The sequence below is a fragment of the Antechinus flavipes genome, chromosome 5 (genome assembly GCF_016432865.1).
Source record: "Antechinus flavipes isolate AdamAnt ecotype Samford, QLD, Australia chromosome 5, AdamAnt_v2, whole genome shotgun sequence".
NCBI lineage: Eukaryota > Metazoa > Chordata > Mammalia > Dasyuromorphia > Dasyuridae > Antechinus > Antechinus flavipes.
The window spans coordinates 23,221,049-23,244,031 of record NC_067402.1 but is presented as its reverse complement, the minus strand read 5'-3'; the positions used below and the strand labels follow the sequence as shown (position 1 = coordinate 23,244,031).

Genomic DNA, 22,983 nt, shown 5'->3' with positions numbered 1-22,983 from the left:
ATCTTGCACTCAAAGTCAGGATGATAGAGATTCCAATACAGATACATATTAGTTGTATGGCCATGAACAAGCAGATAGAGTACAACACCAACTCAACCAAATTGAAAGCTAGATTTACCTTCAATGCCTTGTGTAAGGTAATATTAAGATTTTATTAAATTAAATTAAATAAGTAAAAAAGATCACATAACCTTGATTTCTCAGCAATTCTTGAATACAGTAGACGCATAGTACATTTTGTTGAATGGAACTATCTTAAAGAGTTGGTAGGTTATGTGATTGATCAGCAGTCTGAGGAAGTATAAATAAATAGGAAGTGTCAATCGGCTACTAAGTTTTTCTTTTTTCTATTGAGGAAGAAGGTTTGGACAGTTAAATATGTTTGAAAAAGGGATCCTTCATTAGATATAAAATTATGTTGGATGAACATGTGCCCAGAAGATGAAGTTACAACTATTAAAGCAATCTACAGTCAACATTTCCTGGGAAAGGACTCTGGGAGGGAATTCCTATATTGCTTTGAGAGGATAGGTGAGCCCAACATGGAAAGAATTGCCATTCTGTAATTAATAGTGTTTTCAGTTTATTCATTTGCTTTCCCCAAGTATTTCAGACCTTTGACCAATATAATTTTATTCATCGTAATGATATCCCACAAGGCAACCAGAATTATGGCAGTATTTTCTTGACTGTAGAAAAAAAGAAAAAGAAACAGAGAAAGATAAATAGGATAGGCAGGGAGGAGAGGGAGGGAAACATTGGGAGACCATTGGGACTAGAACATGGGACTTTTGACATCCAAGGCACTGTTTTATTAATCAGATCATAATAAGGTTTCTAATGTAACTTTAGCTTCCAACATATCAGAAACAGAAAAAAAAAGAAATGGTTAATAGAAGTTTCTAAGAGCAAAGCACAAAATATTTTTGAAGGGTTTGGGAACCTAGAATCAAAATAATTCAAGCAAGATGGTGAAGGAACTCAAGCTCATGCTCCGTGAAAATCAGTTTGTGGAAGACATAAATACACAATAAATTAATGAGTGCTTGGATGAATAAATGAATACAGGATACATTTTGTGGGAGATATATTAGTACATGAAGAGGTCAAAGAACATCATTTAGAAGATAATTACTGAATTGATCTTTGAAGTCCAACTCTGAGCCCAAGAAATACAAATACAGGGTAACCCAAAAGTATTAATTATATATATGTGTATGTATATATATATATATATATACTGCACTAAAACATTTTAGTTTCCCTGTGTAATACCTGTTTAATGTCTAAACACTTGACATCAACATCATTATCACTATAGATCCAATGACCCCCTTAGTTTTTTCTTCTCTAAACTCAACATCCATAATGTTTTTCACAAACTAGTTCTCATGGAGCATGAACTTGAGCTCCTTCACCATCTTGCTTGAATTTCCTTGATTCTAGGCTCCCAAACTCTTCAAAACATATTTTGCGCATTGTTCTTAAGGCCTTTTAGCAACCATTTCTTTTACTTTATTCTCATTTTTTTTCTGTTTCTGATAAGTTGGGAACTAAAGTTATATTAGAAACCTAATTATGACCTAATTAATAAAACAGTGCTCCCTCCCTTCCTCCCCCTCCCTCTTGTTCTCCCCCCTTCATTCCTCCTCTTTCCCTCTTCTTTCCACCCTTTTTTCCCTCTCTCTCCTTATCTCCTTGGGATTAGCAGGTATCCCTTCAGTAGAGTTTTCAAGTTGCAGTAAGATTGTTTAGATGATAGATTCATCAATAGATATATACATATATACAAGCATAAATAAATACATCGATATATAGATAAATGGATGTATAGTTGATTGATAGAAGATAGATCAGATAAATATATATGATAGGAATAAATTTGTCATTTATCATTCTATAGGCATACATATATGCACAGGTATGTCCTGTGCACTTGCACATCATAGATACATGTCAAATACATATGCAAATATCATGTACATCCACAGATAAGTATATGTGTACATGTATTCACAAATGTTATGTTTGTTTATGTATGCATATACTATATATGTGTATATATGTAAGCATGTATCTATGCATATGTTGTATGTTTGTGTGCAGAGGGATTGTTGTTCAAAGAAGAGTGTAATCAAAAGATTTCTAAAGCCCTCCTAGTGCTAAGATTTCATAAGTGTTTCCTGCCTTCTCTCTATGTTTGTCTCTCTTATGCTTTTCTACATGTTTTACAAAGTCTATGAAGTTTGTTACCATGGGGTACTTTTACTTCAGAAGCTTTAAAAATTCTCATTCATCTCTCTCTCTCTCTCTCTCTCTCTCTCTCTCTGTATATATACAGAGAGATATACATACATATATGTGTGTGTATATACATACACACATATGTGCTATAGGATGTATATACAAATATATATGCATACACATACATCTATGTATTATATATGTATATATAAAAGTGTGAATATATTTCTATATGTGCATATCTACATAACTATATATATGTATATATATGCATATATATACCTTAATATATGTATATTTAGATAGATAGAATAGTTAAATGGATGGATGGATGGATGGATAGATATATGAGAGAGAGGGAGGGAGGGATGGAGGTAGATAGTGAAAAGAACTTATTATAGTAAACAGAGAGCTATCCTGGGAGCTAGGAAGAACTGTAATTAAGTCCATCTGACAAATATAATGGCATGTGACCTGGAATAACACTTTTTATCTCTCACTGCCCCAGCTATTATTAAATTGGAGAATGAGGGCTTATATACACTCATTCATCAGCAAGTGTTTGCCACACCAGGGAAACCGTAGGTCTGCTACAGCCCCTAATATCTCTCTCTCTCTCTCTCTCTCTCTCTCTCTCTCTCTCTCTCTCTCTCTCTCTCTCTCTTTCTCTCTCTCTCTCTCTCTCTCTCTCTCTCTCTCTCTCTCTCTCTCTCTTTCTCTGTCTCTCTCTCTCTCTCTCTCTCTCTCTCTCTCTCTCTCTCTCTCTCTCTCTGTGTGTGTGTGTGCGGCTTTTATTTTTCACCTGTGTATCCATCCAGCACAGTGGTTGGGATGTTGTGTGTACACATTTAGAGGCAAAATAGTGAGATGTTCAAGCCTGTCAATCCATCTGTCTATTCCTTTTCTTTTTTCCCCTCCTAATGAGACAACTTTATTCACTCACCTCAATTGTTGACTTTGTAGAGCATGAAGAATGAAATAGCAGCCATGCATAAACACCCCCCCCCCTTTTCCCAGTAGAGGCTGCTCAGATGTGGCTCAATAACCAAGTGGTCGTTCAGTCCTTTCTCAACATAGCCATATTCTCAATTTATGAAATGGGTTTGGATGCAGAAGGTTGTCACTGAACCATGAAATGAAATCCTCCTGTCCAGGGCCTACATTGTGTAGAAACTGTGTCATCCCTTCCTTCTTGTGACAAGCCCTCTGTGGCTCAGTATTGCACTGTAGACATGTATCGTGTCTAGCTTGGCTTCAGGAAATTCAGAGAATATATTAACCTGACTGGAAACAAGAGGTATGAATCAATCTGTGTGTGTGTGTGTGTGTGTGTGTGTGTGTGTGTGTGTGTGTGTTGAACACATACCTATTTTCAGATGATTTCACCTCATGCTTTTTTACTAGAGTCGATATACATGTCCTCTATTAATGACCTTGAAAGCAGACATAAAATATTAATGGCATGGGGAAGATCACTGTCCTTTGAGTCAGAGGTTCTGGGTTTGAGTCTGTGAAAGCACCGCCACGTGCATTTCTTTGAGAAAATCACATATTCTCATCCTGCCTCATTATCTGAGGGATTCTTAGTAGGATGTCTCGGAGGAGCCTTCCATTCTGCCATGGACACACATGGACACACACATAGGAACATATGAGTGCATGGACACTGTACATATCCTTGGCACACAGTCATAGTTTAATAAATCTGAAAACTTTCACCACCTGAAGTCATTCTTTGTTATCTTCCCCTAAGCTCCATGACAAACATGTTTATGCAGTTATATTTATGTTGTTTAGAGACAATGAGGCAAAATGGTTAGAAAGTTGACTTCTAAAACAGGACCACTAAGATTCAACTTTGCCCTTTCACAGGTACTGGCTGGATATGACCCTGGGCACCATCACTTAACCTCTTTATACCCCCCAGGCAAATCTCTAAGACCATCAAGTACAGAAATAGTATTAACCTGAACTGATAGCACAAGTTTGTGTTCCAGATGTTCCCTATGTGGCAGCTTGTGGTACAGAAGTTAGGGCTCTGGGCCTGGAGTCAGGAAAAGCTGAGTTCAAATCCAGATGCAGATGCTTACTAGCTTTGGGACTCTGGGCAAGCCACTTAACTCCATTTGCCTCCGTTTTCTCATCTATAAAATGAATTGGAAAAGGAAATGGCAAACGACTCCAATATTTTTGCTTATGGGATCATGAAGAATCAAACATAAATATGCATAAAAACAGGTATAAAAACTTATTCTTTTCCCCGTCTCCTATGCCAGTACGGGGCTTGCACATAGCAATTGTTTTTTGTTCTAGCCAGAAACTCTGAGGGTCTTCCCTTCCCACTGCTATCTTTGGGAGGGCAAATAGGGCCATCTTTTGTCTTAATTCATACCCAGATCTTACTCATTTAATGCGTGTGACCTCAGACAAAATGAGACCTGGGAAAGACCTTTATTCAGAAAGGCCGAGGTCCCCCGCTGCAGCCTGGGCCATCGCCAGCTGTCTCAATCTTGGTCTTGCTGCTAGACTGGAAGAAAGAATAATATTGACAACTCTGGGTAGCTCTGTGTCTCTCAAACTCAATTCATGCCCAATCATAACAAAAACAAAATCACAGGCCCAGTCTCTGGCTCTGCATTTGCTCTGAGGGTTGCCCAAAGAGCAAGAGAAACGTTAGGTGGGCTGAAATCAAGGATTCCCAAATGAAGTTACATCAATCGGTCAATCAACAAGAATTTAGTAAGTTTCTACCATGTACTAAACACTATGCTAAGGCCCAGGATACGGAGAAAGGCAAAACTAGGCTCCTTTTCTCAAGGAACTCAAAAGGAGCTCAACATAGAGACAATTATGTAAAATCAAACTATATTCTTATCCCTATCTATATTCCTATCTAAGTTTAAGTCATTGATGTAAACCTAGTTTTTATTTTTGTTTTCAGTCTTAAATTTTTGTTATAGATATAAATATATATAATATACACACATGTATATGTATATATAGAGATATAAATATGTATTTATACGCATGTATGTATATACAAATGTAAACAAAATAAACATGTATATAAACATAATACACACACATGTATATGTATATAGAGAGACATAAATATACACACATGCATATGTATATGGAGAGACAGAGACAGACATTAGGGATAGTCTCAGAGAAAAGACACAAAGATTAAGGCAAACTGGGGAAGTTAGCTGATATTTGAAGAAAGACACTGATGAAGAAAAAGAGATTTGTAGATAAGGAGAGCTGGTGAAAATGTTCAGTTAGAGAGATGCAGGGGCTACATGAATGGAGCAGCTAGATGACCAGTGTCTCCTTATCACAAGGCATATAAAAATGAGTAAGTAAAGTATAATAATATTGGAATGTTAGTAAGGGTTCAAGTTATACAAGGCTTTAAAAGTCAAATAACAGATTTTACATTTAATTTGAGAGGCAATAGGGAGCTATTTGGAGTTTCAGAGAGGCAGGGGAGAGCAGTCTAACATGGTCAGATCCATGCTTTAGGAATATCATTTTGAAAGCTGAAGATAGACTGGGGTGGAAAGAGACCCATGGCAGGCCGACCCACCAGCAGATTCTTGCAAGTATGGGCCTGCTGACAGACTATATGTCTCCTGCCCAGAGAAAAGCCTAGCTAAGAAAGAAAAGATTAATTTCCAGCTTGTCCAAAGAGTCCTGAATTTTTCAGCTCCATCAGTTATCAGGAACTATCCATCATGCATCAGTGGAGGGAGTTACCCATAACAGCTAAATCACCATTTTTCAAAGTATACAAGTATTCAGTAAAAAATGTGAGGTTCCTGACTTTTTCTAAAGACAGTAGCTATAATGAAGTTCATTGTATCCAAAACTGTACAATATTTTTAAATGGATCTGATGGATCTTGTTATAAGTGTGTCCACTTGTTATGAGAGAGGATAATTTTTATTTTTATTTTTACTCTTGAATTTTTTACCTTCCATGTAACCTGTCATGTTGTCGGTGCCCTTAGGCAAGAAAAAATGTTTCAGAGGGAGAGTTCCCTGCCTTCCCAGCCACCCTCTTTGAGATACATGTAGCTTTGCAAATGGAGACTTGTCCCATTACCCAAGGCAAATTAGCCATTTGTACTGGTTGGATGGAAAAGCTGTAAGTAACTCAAAATCATGTGTCATGTCTCAAACTTCCGTTCCATTTATAGTGAGTACTCTGGAAGGAGTCAGACAATGTCGATGATTGCTTTTGTCTGTGCTAAAGGCACTGGATTTGGAATCAGGGCCACGGGTTCACCTGGTGACCCAAAGGCGTGACTTATTCCTATGTCTGTTTCCTCATTTGTAAGATGAGGGAGTCTCCGAAGTCTTTTCCAGCTCTAAATTTTGGATCTGATGACTATGCCGGGCGACTCATTTTGTAGTCAGAGAAATCCTGGGGACAAAGGCACATTTTTCTTGGATTTCTGGCCAATCACTCTTGATAATGATTTGGTTTAAAACCTAGTTGTGCCATTGACTACCTTTGTGATTTTGGTCAATTCATTGTGGAATCATGGGATCATGCGATTTGAACTGAAAAGAATCTGAGATATCATCTGATTGATACCCACCCCCACATTTTACAGATAGGGATACTGAGGCCTATAGACTTACCCAAAATTATAGAGAAATGAGGAACAGAACCAATATTCTAACCCAAGGCCTTTGGTACCAAATCTGTCATATATTATTTTCTCATCTCTAAAATTAAAGGGTTTGTTTTAGAGAAAGGGAAGAGGAATTGGGAGAAAAGAAGCATCAAGCACCTTGAGATAATGAAAGGATTCTTAGCTTAAGATCTGCAATCTTGATTTTTTAAATTAAATTTTAATAACTATATGATTGCTTTTGTAGTCTTTTTTTTTCATTTAAAAATATTATTTTAAGAAGAGGTCCCTAGGCTTTTTCTCTCTGCCAAAGGAATCTAGAATACATACACTCAAAAAAAAAAAAAAAAAAAACACCTAGAATCTGTATATTCTCTAGATTGCTTCATTTCTCTCTCCAGATCCTAGAAACTGATGAGGGAGATATCTAGATTATTATAGGAAATGCATATACCATCCTAAGTCATCAGTTTAGGCAATATCTTCTACTCTGACTTTTTCATTGGGCTGTAAAGAATATCAGGCATAAAGACAAATTACATGAACTTGGACTCATTCTCTGCCTTGACCATCTCTGGCTGGCATACTAATGAGCATCAAGAACCAAAATGAAAACAAAATGAACCTTCCCTTAGACAGGGAAGAGGTCTTAGCCTAAGGTCTCCTATACATGTTCATTTTATCTAATGCCTAAAATCTTTCATCTCTGATAATGAAGATACTATAAGCTCCATAGGAACTGATAACCTTTTCCTCTTTTTATATCCCCAGCCATTAGTATAGTGTCTAGCAAATAGTTGGTGCTTAATAAATGCTTACTGATTTATTGAGTATAGAGGTACCAGAAATATAGGGAGAAGAAATTTGAGGAAATTACAAATTTAAGAGTTAGAAAAGAAAGTTACCTTGTGTAATGTCTTAATATTACTGATAGGAAACTGAAGTCCATAGTGTTAGATTGTTTCAGTCCTCATCAAACAGGAAATAAGCAGCAGAGGTGCTGGGTCCTCAAGTCTCTGAATGCAACATGAGTTTTACTTATTCTGCAGAGTAAATTCAGTCTTAGGGCATCCCTTCTTTCCTCTTTCTTATGGTCGATAGCCATAGTGAGATTTGTAATGAGGTCAAAACATCTGCGGTGATGAATTTCTAGGCAGAATTATTGCCTAGAAGGTTGCAACATTTTCCTGCTGAGGATTCCGTTCACTTCCGAAAGATGCTTCGCCAAGTTTCCTTTGGAAAATATGGGGGAGGAGGTCAAGGAAGGGAATTATTTCCCTACGTGTTCCCCGCCTAATAGATTGTGTTTTTCAGAATAAAGAAGCACATTGGTTTTTGAATCAATGGCTTAGTAATGCTAGCCAAGTGTTTTGAAAAGTTGAGCTGAGTATCTGAACTTAATATAGACAAGAAGGCCGATTAAGACATGGATGCTTCTGAGAGCTGTAATATGGTCTTATACCTCTTGGGCAAGTTTAAGGTTGTAGGTTGAAGAAATTCAAAATTAGAAGGACCATCATGGATCAATTACTCTAAACCATACTAGATAAAAGAGTAGAAAGCTACAACGACTTACAATGACCTTCTTGCTACCCTTCCTCAAGCAACAAGAACATACTCTCACCAAATGGTGTTCATTCCACTTTGGGGCAGCTCTAAATAGTGACAAGTGTTTTGTTGTTGTTGTTGTTGTTGTTGTTGTTGTTGTTGTTGTTGTTGTTGTTTTGTTTGTTTGTTTATTTTTATCCCCAAGCTTAAATTTGTTTCTTTGCAATGTAACCCCCTTTGTGCCTACTACTGGTTTCTGGGACCAAGCAGAATGTGTCTCCTGTCTCATAACGTTTCTATAAACTGAGAATCCTTATCGTTTTGACCCAACTTCATCTGCTCCTTGCCCATTCTGGCTGATTTCCACTGGACATGCTCTTTTTAGCTTATCGCTGTCTTTCCCAAAACCAAAACCCCAGAACTAAATACCATGCTCTTAATGCGGTCTGACTTTGGAAGAGTATAATAGGATTATCATTTATTTATTCTTGGATCAGAATTTCTTTGACTGCCATAAACTGCCATTAAAAAAAAACTACTTTGACTCATAGATTTAAAAATTCCAGAGGTCAAGCCAAAGATCTGAAGGTTTTTAGAACCCAAAATGTTAACATGAATATATTAAACATATCACTACTATCATAATTATAGCAATTATTAATAACAATTGTAGTTTCTGAGTATTATCTATATGTGGTCATTTGATTTTGTTTTAAAAATTTCTCCATGCTTGTCTGCCTTATTTGTGCAAATGTTTACAGATGAATTTGAAATTAAAAAAAAAATCAGTTAAGTAGTTTTCTGTACAAAAAAGTAGCCAGCCAGCCCTTATTTTGCTTCCAGGACTATACAACTATACTTAACCACCTCTTTTCCCCCCAAAGAACTGGCATGTTGACTTTTTAAAGGCTCAGCCCAAGACAAACTTTATGAAGCACATTCCTAAGCTGTAAAAACTAGTTAAAAGGGGTCATCCAGGTGTGACAGCTTAGCACCTTGTTTTGTTTTTTTTTTCCCCTAAATTGTTTGTTGTCTCTGCACATGTGTTGATGATGTGAACAAATATTGGAAGCATCTGCATTGAATTTATTCTCTGGAATGTAAAGGAAAGTTGTAATGACATGTCCTTTTTTTTTCCTCCCATAGGTATGGAAAAATTGTTTCCACAAAGGCAATTCTTGACAAAAATACAAATCAATGCAAAGGTATGTGCTAGAGAGCCCCTTCTCCAAGTTGTCTGGTTTCTGGAGCCGTGGGGTGGACCCGTTCCCATTCCGTGGCCGAGGCCCCTTGCTCCAGCTCCAGATTGAGCTTTGGCTCTGGCTGGGCAATCAACATCGTGTACAGTATATTGCAAACATATTTAATAATGCCAATGCTTTGATGAGTTGTATTTCCAGTAACATTGCTCATTAATTTTTTTCATTAACAAACAAAATGAAAATCACAAATCAGAACAAGTTTCAAATTGCTTCAGCAGAAAACTAAATTACCTCCTAACCACATTGTGTCTTCTGATTTGAATGATATCATCAGTGATGCAGATTGATTTCCTATATGAAAATGAGCCACCCTTGGGGAAACTCTCCCATGCAAAATGTGTTTTAATTTCTGTGTTCTGGAAAACTTGAGTTACATTATTAGAAGAGGAGAGGGCTTCCTAGAGGGTCTGTTGAGTCTGAGTTGAAAGTATTAAACAGCCCATAGGATCTGAGAGCTGGGATTATTTAGGCTCCATCTTTTTATGGAATCCTGGGAAATGCTGCTATGGTTGTTGGATTGTATGCGCCTTCATGTTTGGTATATTCCCCTTAAAAAGAAAAAAAAAAAGAAAATGTGAAAGGATTATGTTAAATGGCTTATGAAATCACTCCTGTTGATCTTGTACCACTCCGTTGAATTGGAATTCCTCTTCAAAAGTGTGTTATTTGTGGGGCTAATCCAGTTGATATAGCATTATTGGTTTCTGGTATTGTGTTTGAAATCCAAAGACTTTGAATGGGCAACAATCACTACTCTTTTACATTTAAATTTAGGCAACTAAATGTTAGTAAAGAATGTTCCCTGTCTCGTATTTTCTGAGTATATTTTAGCAAGGAACTTGTTGCTTTTCCATTCTTTCAATTGATAAGAACAAACAGACCTAGGGATGGTAATATAATCCAACAAGTGAATAATCACACACCACTCATTCTACAAATATATATTAAAATTATTAGTTGTGGGGGCAGTCTTAACTAGGACAGGAAGGACAAGACCTGAAGGCAGGACTGCCTATTTAGAGAATGTGGAGAACATATTTAATCTTTCAAAAGCGTGAAAGCAACAGAGATTAGCATCTAATTAACAAAAATGATTTGTTAAAATAGGAAACTTCTAGATTAGGGACCTCCCATGAGCTCCTCTTTTTTTTTTCTTTCTCCATATTTCCCATCATTCTCTAAGTGTCTCTTCCTATCTGCCTTGCCTGGACCCCTGCTGTTATGGAGAGATTGTTCATGTAGCCCTATGAAAAATTTTATAATTTTGGCTTTCTCTAAGAAACAAATATATGTGTGTGTGTGTGTGTGTGTGTGTGTGTGCGTGTGCATGTATTTATATACATACATATAAACATAAATGGCAAATATGTGTGTTCACATTTGTGTATACACAGAAAAATATATAAATATACATATACATTTGAACACACACAAACACACACACATACACACACAATTCCTGTCTGCAGACAGCTTACCAATTAGTGAGAAAGGCTTATTCTGTGGCTTCTAATTCAATCCTAATCAGCTTTCATAGAGAAAAGTATTCTTAGGACCTTAGTTGGAAGTACTGTGGCAGCCAGACTGTACATAACATTAATCAATCCCTACCATAAATAATGAACTATCCCCATCCCAGAAATTCTTGGGAGCTCATTAAAGGAGGGGGAGAGGAGGTATGATAAGTCACTGAATGAAATCACTGTTGGAACCCAGAAATAGAGGGCAGTTCTCGGCAAAATTGTACTTTGGAATCCAGTGCAACTATTTCACTAGTATCTATTTCTGTCTGACTAGACAGGTCTTCTTCGTATAATCTAGTACCATTGTTGTTTTAAGTCATTTCAGTTGTGGCCCCATTTGGGGTTTTCTTGGCAAAGATACAGGAGTGATTTGCCATTTCCTTCTCCAACTCAATTTACAGATGGAAAACAGAGGCAAACAGAATTAAATGACTTGCCCAGGATCACACAGCTAGTATCAGGCTAGAGTTGCATCCACAAAAATGAGTAATTTCTGACTTCAGAAATGGCATTCTAATTCCTGTGCTACCTAACTGCCCATGATCTAGTCTGGGGAAGAATAAAATTAGGGGGAAAATATCTCTCTATATATAAATATATCTATACACATATGCATACACACATAAAATATACCTTTATATACCTATACATATATATACATATGTATACATGTATATATCCATAAAATGTATGGATACACACACACACACGATTTGTTGTGAATTTATGTATATGTAGGTGTGTGGATATATATGCATGTATATACATATATATGTGTATATATATATATATATACACATATATATGTATATATATGTGTGTGTGTATATGTATGTATGTATGTATGTATATATATGTATATATACATACACATGTGCTATGTGCATGCATTGTTTAGTTTATATTTGTAGATGTATATATTTACATGTATATATATTATGTATATAAATATAATATGTGTTTATATATTTACACATATTCTTCTAAATAAACACATGTAACATGTACACGTGTGTGCAATATGTACATGCATACATCTGCATATACCTGTGCCATTGTTGAAGCTATATGGAGTGATAGGGTCAAGCTATCAGTGACAGTATAGTGTAGTGGCAGGAGCCCTGAGGCAGTTTGACCAATCATTTCCGAATATCACTCCAGCTCAGAATCTCTGAGCTTTGATTCTAAGATAAGTACTTGTTCAGGGTCACAGGTAAAGAAAAATCAGAGAGAGGGTTTGAATCTGGATCACATGGCTATTGAGCCAATGTCATTTTCCACCATGTGCCAGTGTTTATCCTTTTAAAACTTTTCTCAGGTTATTTTCCATTTGGCCAACTTATTCTGGCCACACAATGAGAAATAAATACCATGAATCCAAGGAATTAGCATATTTTAAACATGAAATTAATTAAGCTGTGTGTGTGTGTGATGCGTTTGCATGTTACATGGTCAGTAAAAGTGGCTACTCCAGTTTAGTTAGCGGCAATACAGAGAGACATGAGTATTGTCCTCTTCCGAGGACTAGGAGTGGACAACAGAATTAGCTGAAATGTGTTCTTCTAATGGAGCCTTCTCCTTTCCTGACAGCTGAGTGACGTTTGATCTCTCAGATTTGATTTCTGGGTGAGTTAAGTACAGTAGTCAGGCCCAGGGACACACTTGGATTCACTTCCTTTTATTCTGGAATAGGTCACCCGGGAAATCACTCAATAGAACCTCTCATTTCCAAGATTGCTCTTCCTTGGGTGGCGGCAGCAACAGCTCTCCTTCTCTAGAATCTGGGCAACATAAAACAACACAATCTCCATCCAGTCAAAATGGCCAGAAATCACTGAACAAAGCCCAGCCGCGGCCACATGTGGAGAGTAATGAGAAACAGACCGTGATTCATAGGGAGGTTCAAGCACCGAGTCGAGCCCAGACTCACCCAAGAGCAGAGGCACAGAGATTTGCTGTTTGCTATTTCCTCCAAGGCCTGATGTCCTCACTAATTTTAAAAGTCAAGGGAAAGTCAATGAAAGAAGCTATTCAAAGTAATGTGCAAACCTTAAATGCATCCCCTGGTCTCCCCTTCCCTCCCTCCCGTTCCTCAGAATGGCTCCTTTCTGATAGGACTGTGTGTCTGGAGCCCAGGGGATGAGTAATGGGCATTTCATAGTACAGTTTCCATACCTCATAGCAATGGAATACGGCGTGGTCGGGCTGCCAAGCACACAGGCCTATTTCTGAGAGTCAGCAGTGCTCTCTCTTCCATCCTGGCTCGCAGGCTGCGCTTAATTAACGTTCACCGTCGCTCATGCTGCCCTGAACTATGAGACCCTAAAAATCAGGGGCTGCTTAAACATGCAGACATCTTAAAATCTGACACGAGGAATGCTCCTTGTTCTTTAAGAGATGAATGAATAAATTACTCTTTTTCTCAAGAAAATCAGTCTACCGTAATATTTTTTTATGTTGTAGCAAAAGGTGAGAGGTCACAAGAAGTCTATCCAGTCTTCTCGTAGGGTCCCATAGTAATCTGGAGACGAATCAAAGTACAAATCACATATACATAAAAACATGGAAAAGGGGCTAAGGCCAAAGGAAATAAGCATTTATTAGGCTCCTCCTAGGCTAGGACTTATCCTAAGTGTTTTACTGATTTCTCATTTAATCCTCTCTAAGATGTAGCCACTCCTATTATTTCCATTGTATAACTGAGGACACTGAGCCCTAGGTTAAAGGACATACTCAGGGTCACATGTCTAATTCTGAGGCTGGATTTGACTCTAGGCCCAGCATTCTGAGAGTTGGAGGTACTTCTAAAGCTCCTTACTCTAACCTCCTTCCTTATGAAGGAGCCTTCTCTCACAATATTCCATAAAGTCCTCCTCTGAGCTGTAGTCAAAAATCTGGACCAGGATGTTTATCAAAGATGTCTGTGGCTATTCTTCATATTGAACCAAAAGTGACTCTTGAGTAAATTCCCCTTGTCCTTTGGTCCTGCTCATGTTAGCTAGAGCCTCAAGAAAAGGGAGTTGGGGAGGAAAGTCTACTTACTCTTCTGAATGAAAATCCAGTAAATGCTGAATATAGCAATTGTGTTTCTCCTTTTTTTTTTTTTAATTTTGCAATTTGTTTGTGTTACCAGCATTTACCAAGGGCTAAACTTTAGAGGTATTATGGAATAGGATTATTTACTAATTATGCTATCTATGACCTCACCCTAGTTAAGTTGATACATAAAGGATAGGAAAGGGGAAGCACTAAGACTGGTCACTTCTTTTCAGGGTTGGAAATTAAAGAACAGAGCCCTGTGGAAATCCACTAGAGACATATCTCCCAAACATTCTCACCTAGTTAAATCATCCATTTCTTTAACAATTGTCAGTTTATTTCCCTTCCCAATTCTAACACAATGTTCTTTAATAGAGATATTACAAACAAAAATAAGATTTGAGTTGTTCTGTTTTCTCTGTTGTTAGTAAATCTTATTTGTATATATCAATACTTTGTAAAGCTCCTCCGTCACAAAAACCCTATGATTTTGTTAGTGAAGATATTATTATCCTCAATTTGTAGTTAAGGAAACCAAGACTCAGAGAAACCATATAATTTAATCCTGGTCACATAATTAAGCAGTGTCAGAGTTGGGAATAGATAGATAGATAGATAGATAGATGATAGATAGATAGATAGATAGATAGATAGATAGATAGATAGATAGATAAATAGATGGATGGATAGGAAGAAAGAAAGAAAGAAAGAAAGAAAGAAAGAAAGAAAGAAAGAAAGAAAGAAAGAAAGAAAGAAAGAAAGAAAGAAAGAAAGAAAGAAAGAAGAAAGAAAGAAAAGAAATGTGTATATAAATATATGTAAATATATAACATATACACACAGAGGGGGAGAGAGTGATAGAAATATATACCCAGAGAAACAGAGAGAGAGAGAGAGGGAGGGAGGGGGGAGGAGAGAAAGAGAGAGAGAGAGAGAGAGAGAGAGAGAGAGAGAGAGAGAGAGAGAGAGAGAGAGAGAAATCGAGAGGGAGGGAGAAAGTTAGAGGGACAAGGGCTAAAAAAGCCATACATGGATCCTGCTCATTTTCCTCCTTTCCCCCGCCTTCCTCTACAAGTCTCAGCTTAACACCTTGTTAGCAAAAATAATCCATTAAAGTAGGAAACTTCCAGATGTTGGGCAGGTGTGAACTCTTACCTTGCCCTGCCTTCCCTCTGCCACCACTACATGAGGCAGTGCCATATTATGAGTTTTGACTTTAATCTCTCTCTCTCTCTCTCTCTCTCTCTCTCTCTCTCTCTCTCTCTCTCTCTCACACACACACACACACACACACACACAAAATTACATCTAATTAAGTGATTTAAGATCTCTATTTTTAAGTCTATATCCTCTAACACCAAACCTATCAATTTTTTAAAGAGTTTCCTATGATGTGGTTTATTTTTTCCATTTAATATTATTTCATTTTTCCCATTATATGAAAAGATAGATTTCGCCATTCATTTTTTATAAGATTTTGAATTCCTGGGGCATTTAGGTGGCACAGTGGATACAGCAGCAGCTCTGAAGTCAGGAGGACCTGAGTTCAAGTGTGACCTCAGACATTTAATACTTTGTAGTTGAGTGGGCTTCAAGCCCCAGTTGCCTCTATGAGGAGGGAAAGATTTTGAATTCCAAGGTTTTTTTTTTTCCCCCTCCCTTTTCCTTCCTCAAGATAGCAAGCAAACCGATATATGTACAATCATGTTAAACATATTTCCATATTAGTCATGTTGTGAAAGAATAATCAGAATAAGAGGGAAAAAAACACAAGAAAGAGGAAAACAAGTGAAAATGATATGCTTCGTTCTTCATCCAGGCTCCATAGTTCTTTCTCTGGATGTGAATGCTATTTTCTATCATGATTCTCTTGGAATTGTAATGTATTCTTTATTCCTGAGAAGAGCTAAATCTATTAGAGTTGATGTTAGTTCATTTTTTAGGATTTTATAAATATACCATCAAATCAGCTGTAAAGAGAAATAGTTTTGTTTCCTCATTGCCTAGTCTAATTCTTTCAATTTTTTTTCTTATCTTATTGCTATAGACAGCATTTCTAGTACAATATTGAATAACAGTGGTGATAATGGTTATCCTGATCTTATTGGGAAAGCTTCTAGCTTATCCCCATTACATATAATGCTTGCTGATGTTTTTTAATAGATGCTACTTGTCATTTTGAGGAAAATTCCATTGACTCTTATATTCTCTAATCTTTTTCTTTTTAAATAGGAATGGGTGCTGTATTTTGTCAAAATAATTTCTGCACCGATTGAAATAATCATATGATTTCTGTTAATTTTGTTATAGATATATAGTCAATTGTGCTGAGAGTTTTCCTAATATTAAACCAGTTTTTCATTTCTGGTATAAATTCCACTTAGACATGGTGTTTTGTCCACATGATAAATTGTTGGATATCTCTTTGCTAATATTTTACTTAAATTTTCACATCAATATTCATTAAAGAAATTAGAATATAATTTTCTTTCTCTGTTTTAGCTTTTCCTGTTTTAGATATCAACTATTATATGTTTGTTAACTATTTGGTAGAATTAACTTGTAACTTCATCTGGTCCTGGAACTTTTTGCTTAAAGAGTTCATTGATAGCTTTTTGAATTTCTTTTTCCTTTTTAAATGGGATTATTTAAGTATTTTATTTCCTCTTATATTGATCTGGGCAATTTATATTTTTGGCAAATATTCATACATTCATTTTAGAAACTGGTAACTTAGTGTTATTCCTTCTTTTTTTTAAATCAAATTAACCAAAGATTTATCAACTTTATTGGTTCCTACCCCACATGCAAAACCAGATTTCAATTTTGTTTTTTAGTTCAACAGTGTTCTTACTTTCAATTTTTTTAATCTTTCCTTTGATTTTCAGAATTTCTAATTTGATATTTAATTGGAGATTTTAAAATTTGTTCTTTTTCTATCTTTTTTAGATACACACACAATTCATCTATCTCTTCTTTCTCTATTTTATTCTTATCCACATTTAGAGATATAAAATTTCTCTTAAGCATTACTATGGTTGCATCCCATGAATTTTGGCATATTGTCTCATTATTGTTATTCTCTTTGATGAAAACATTGTTTCTGTGGTTTGCTATTTGATCCACTTATTTTTTTGAGATTAGATTATTTAGTTTCTCATTAATTTAATCTATCCTTTCATGGTACCATCTAGGTGCTCCTGTTTCTTATAAACAACATATTATAGGATTCTGGTTTTTAATCTACTCTGCTATCTGCTTCCAATTTATAGCAGAGTTCATCCCATTCACATTCATAGTTATAATTACTAACCGTATTTCCCTCATCCTGTTTTCCCCCCATTTATACTTGTTTTCCTTCTTTCATCCTTTCCCTCCTTACCGGGGTTTTGTTTCTGATCACTGCTTCCTTCAATTTCTCTCCCTTCTATCAGCATCACATCATTTTTCTTACTCCTTTCTCCTAATAATGATCTCTCTTGTGCTATTCCTTCTATCAACTCCCTCTCAATTTTCTTCCTTCCTTTCCCTCCTCCTTTCCTATGGGGGTAAGATAAATTTCTATACCCAATTGTGTGTGTATGCTATTCTCTCTTTGAATCAAATCCAATGAGATTAGGATTCAAACAATGCTCAACCTCTCCCTTTCCTCCCATCTACTGTAATAATCTTTTTGTACCTCTTTACATCATGTAATTTGCCCTATTCTGCTACTCCCTTCCTTCTTCTCCCAGTAAAATTCTTTTTTTTACTCCCCCCCATTTTTTATATCATTACATTAACATCAATTTATATCCACTGTCTAAATATATGCTAATTGTCCTAAAGAAATACAGTTGTCAAGTTATAAGTGCCATCTTCCTTTATAGAGATCTAAACAGTTTAACCTTGTTGAAAAACATGTTGTTTCCTTCCTGTTTATCTTTTTTATTCTTTTCTTGAGTCTTGTATTGGAAAATTAAATTTTCTCTTTAGTTCTGGTCTTTTCATCAGGAAAATCTGAACGTCCCCCTATTTCATTCCCGAAAGACTACGTTCAATTTTGCTGGGTAGTGATTCTTGGTTGTAATCCAAGATCATATAGCTAGTAAGCTTCTGAGACTGGATTTGAACTCAGGTCTTACTCCATTTCTAACATACTCTCTGTCAAGTTTTCAAGGTTATTCTGTTTTAAGGTTTTTAAGGCTATGATTATAAAGGTGGTGTCATCAACAAAAATAAGAAATTGGGGAGTAGAAATAAATTTAGGGCAGATGTTCAATGCTATTTGGGATTTATTGAATTTGAGGTACCATCAAATTTATCAATCATCAAATGTGGACTAAATGTCCACAATTATCAGGCTCTATGTTGAATGCTAGAGATGCAAATTTAAAAATCCAACAGCCCCTGCCTTCCAGGAGCATAAGGCCATTATAAAGTAGCTATAAGATCCTAGAAGTCAGGTATTTCTTTGAATTTTTTTTTTTTTTTTGCTTTAAATACCTAGAGCCTTTTATGGTGCCAGGTACATGGTAGATATTTAATAAAGTCTTGATAAATTAACGATGTATCTGATATACAATTAGAGATGCAGGAATGTAGTTCAGGGGGAAATTATTTGCATATATAGATTTGGGAATCATCTCTAAAGAGATAATAGTAGGAGCTATCACTGTAGATTATACTGCCACAGGACTCAGGATGGACAGAAAGAGAAAGACAAAGAGAAAGGAGTGCACATTGTAAGATGATGATCCTATTTGGGAGTGACCTAAAGTAGAATCATCAGGAGGATGATTAATCAGCAATTAATCAGCAAGCATACTCTCCAAAGTATATGATTTAGCAGACTATTTATTCATCACAGTCAGTGTACCACATTAGCTATATATTGACCCTGGACAAGTTACTTACCTTTGCTCTGTTCTAAGAAACTTGCTAAGATTATCAACTGCAGTAAAGATACTCACCTGAAACTGCAGAAGAAATGTCTAACCAAGAGTTCCCCTATACTTATGATTTTATAAGTCTGGTTAAGAAAAGTTCAAAAATCTATTCTTATGTACCTATACATACACTCACACAACTAAATTATACTTTCATATAAATCTTGTGATGTGCAATTTGGTATATAAATATCCATATAGTCATTTTAGGTGTAATTAATTAATTCAGGCTATGGCATGCTAATTTATATATAGGTATATAAGGTGGTAAGAGAGGGGAGGCAAGTGATGGAGACCATAAATTGCTTGAGTATTTTGAGGAATTGTGACACTTTTTGTCCCCTACTATTGAGGTAGATTTCTTCCCAAGGATATAGCATATTTCTCTGTGATTCCATCCAGACATGCCACAGAGATACCTATGTAGGGGGAGAAGAACAAGGATTTGCTAGCTTAAATACTTGATTCCAAGGATCAACTCATCTGCTGAACAAGTAGTCCTTGTGGAAAAATAAACTAGCTAAGGAAGCAGCAAAACTCCCTAAGAATCCCTTTCATGAGCATGAGCACAAACTAAAATAAATTCACTGTGATCTTTGTGATTCTTAGAAATTATATTCTAAAGCATGAAAAAAGACTAGAAATACTGGCTCAAGTCTTTGCAGTGAGGACCTTGTGCCCCACACAGAAGACTTTCCATTTCATTCAATGACAATTTGTATAGAAAGCAAATAATCCAGAAGAATAATCAATTTTTAAACTCCATAATTGTGTTACCTCCCCTCCCCTTCCTTCCCAATTGCCCCTAGAGTAACTGTATTTTGGACAGCACATTTCTTTTTAAGCACACCCCTGTTTTATTTCTCTTTCGTTCTCCTTTTTGCCATTTCAATACTTACCTTCTTTCTTCACTGCCATGATATTACCCAGTCCCAGACTCATGTTAAGCCCACACTTGAATATTCACTTCTTTGGGGGTTGATTTTTGGATTCAGCTCAAGTATACTTTAGTCAACAGTCTGGGTAGGAACATTGCTTAGTCTCAGTCAAAATATTGGAGGGCTCAGGCAGTCCTGGCCTGTGGGTCTCTTCCACTGTTCTGCTCCTAGGCCTCTTTTGAGAAAATGCCAGATTTCACCAGCTTGTGGCCAAGCTGTCTCAGCCCAGGAATTACCCAGCACTGGAGAAGGATGGAGTCCCTGGAGGTGAAAAGCCTCCAATGCTTGTCCACATATCAGCCAGACAAGTAAAGTCTAATTCTCTTTCCCTGATGAAAAAAAAAAACAAGCCTATTAGATCTAATACTGGGAAATAGATTAGTTTGTAATACTCTTTTCCCCATGGCCACATTTTCCTAACTTAAATTCATAGAATTAACTTGTATAATTCTGAAATTTTCCTGTTTATATATTTATTTTGGTGAGGGCCTCAGAGGCAGCAAGGTGGTGTGGTGAATAGAACACTAGTGCTGGAGTCAGGAAGTTTTTGCTTCAAATCTGATCTCAGAAACTTATAACCTGTGTGATCCTGAGCAAGTCACTTAAAATTTGAATACCTCAATTTCCTCATCTATAAGATGACAATAATAATAATACCTCCCAGGCTTTTTTGTAAGAATCAAATAAGACAATAATTGCACTTCATTTATGACTGTATCTGGTACATAGTAGGCATTTAATAAAATTTGTCTCCCTTCCCCCCTCCCTCCCTCCTTTCTTCCCTGTGCCCTTTCCTCCCTTTCTCTCTTCTCCCTTCCGTCTCTTCTTCCCTCCCTCTTTCCCTTCCTTCCTTTCTTCTCTCTTCTCTCCCTCCCTCCTTCTTTTTCTTCCTTCTTTCCATCCTCTCTCTCTCTCTCTCTCTCTCTCTCTCTCTCTCTCTCTTCCTTCCTTCCTTCCTGTTGACTTATTAACTCATCTGTGTGTTGAATTCCCATTGTGCATATTCCATGATTTTCCCTAGCTACTTAACTGTGATTTCTTGCCTGAAAGAGTTATTGGGGTTGCTGAGGTGTAAGATGATTCAGTCATGGATTTTCCACTGGTATATAACAGAGATAGTACTTGTACCTTGGTCTTCCTCACTTCAAGGCCATTCTTTTAGCAGCTTTGCCATATTTCCTCCCTCTATGTGTGTGCATATATGTCTGTCTCTCTATCTCTTTGTCTCCACATATGAAATTGTCCATAAAAGTTGATTAAGTGTGCAATATTTTGGACTTAATCCCAGAACTGTGCAATAGTTATCATATTTGTAGATGATCTAAAGCTAGAAAGGACAGATAAAATAATACTCAATAGAAAAAGAATTAAAAAAGATCTCGATGAGATGTTATAGGATATACCTCAAACCAATATGAAGTACATCAATAGGATGGCCTAGGTACAATTAAAAAGTTCAGCTGCATTAGTACTGGATGGAAAAAGCATTCTTGACAATAGTTTCTGAATGAACAAATCCTTTGTCCTTTATTTCTAAAAAGGGGGGGGGAGGGGTTGCATGTTCTTAATTTTCCCCCCACAATAAACTTAGATAATACAATAACCCAATGTTTAATTTATTTTTTTAAATTTATTTTGTCGTCATTTGTATATATTGTTTTCTGGTTCCTACTTATGTCATTCTGAATTACTTATTATGTCTTCCTATGTTTCATTGAATATAAACAATTAAAAAAACATCTTTTTATACATTATGATGTCACTATCCTACAAGCAAATTAGGCAATTTATTAAGCCTGCTCTTCAGAATCCCTGCCTTTGTGCTTTTTCTCATGTCATTCCCTTTATAGGAAATATCCTTCACTCTTCCTGCTACTAGTTGATATTCTTTGTTTCTTTAAAAATGCAATCCCATATTTAGCCCCTCCAAAATACCTTCACTAAGGATACCAACTTATTCTGATCACTTCTATCTCTTTCCCTCTCCTCCTCTTTCTTTTTCCTCAAGTGCCACATACACACATATGTGTATACAACTCTCAAAATTATTTTTCTTCCCATTAGGGTCATATTGCCATATCTATTTATGAATCTTATTTTCTTCAATCCTACCATGCTTCATGATTTTGCTGAGGGACACATATTGCTACTTTTCTTACTATGCCTTCATTAAATGCCTGTTTTCATTGAATTGGGTCCCCAGGTTGACTATTAAAAGTAAATACACCAGTGGAGGCTTGTATACTCTGAGTTTAGAGGACAAACACAGAGTATCTTGATCTTGGGCAAATATCCACAAAGCACTGCAATTTGGGGAAACCCTAAGCATCACAATATCATTTTGTTACCAATAGTGACTCACAGACCCTATCCTTTTTCCTCCTAATCCTCTAATGCTGATCACTTGCTTGCTCTATTCTAGGATTTTCTGTTCTACTCTTCCTCCTCAGTCACATTCTGTTTGTCCTATTCTGTCCTGTCTTACCTCATTATTATTACTTTCTCCATGTCACAAACTGCTCAGGATTCCAATTCTACCTTTTTTTCCCTTCATGTAATCATTCCAACCTCCACATTCTAATCTAGAACACTACATATTTTGAAGAAAAGTAAGGGAAGAAATAACTCAAAATTATGCAAGGATATGTCAGAAATCTTACTGAATATGAAGGAATCTACTGAAAGCAATCTATGTGGTTCTAAAGCTTACTAAGTCTAATGATCTAGTTTTCCAGATTTCTTTTGCTATTATCTGTATATTATAGAAATGTTTATATGCTTCTAGGTTAATGCTGGTTTGAATTTCAAATAATGGATCCTTTTCCCCAGATATCCCAGGTTGATTTGGGATCCATCCAA

The 22,983-nt window shown here is 36.3% G+C and overlaps 1 protein-coding gene across 12 annotated transcripts in view; it reads left to right on the top strand.

The window, feature by feature from the left end:
- Positions 1 to 22,983, top strand: part of RBMS3 (RNA binding motif single stranded interacting protein 3) — a 1,470,243-nt gene that overhangs the window by 950,068 nt on the left and 497,192 nt on the right. For all 12 annotated transcript variants that reach the window (XM_052001746.1, XM_052001747.1, XM_052001755.1 and 9 more), the window contains one exon: positions 9,581 to 9,639. In XM_052001746.1, coding sequence (XP_051857706.1) covers positions 9,581 to 9,639 — 59 coding nt within the window. The remainder of the gene's footprint in view (positions 1 to 9,580; positions 9,640 to 22,983) is intronic.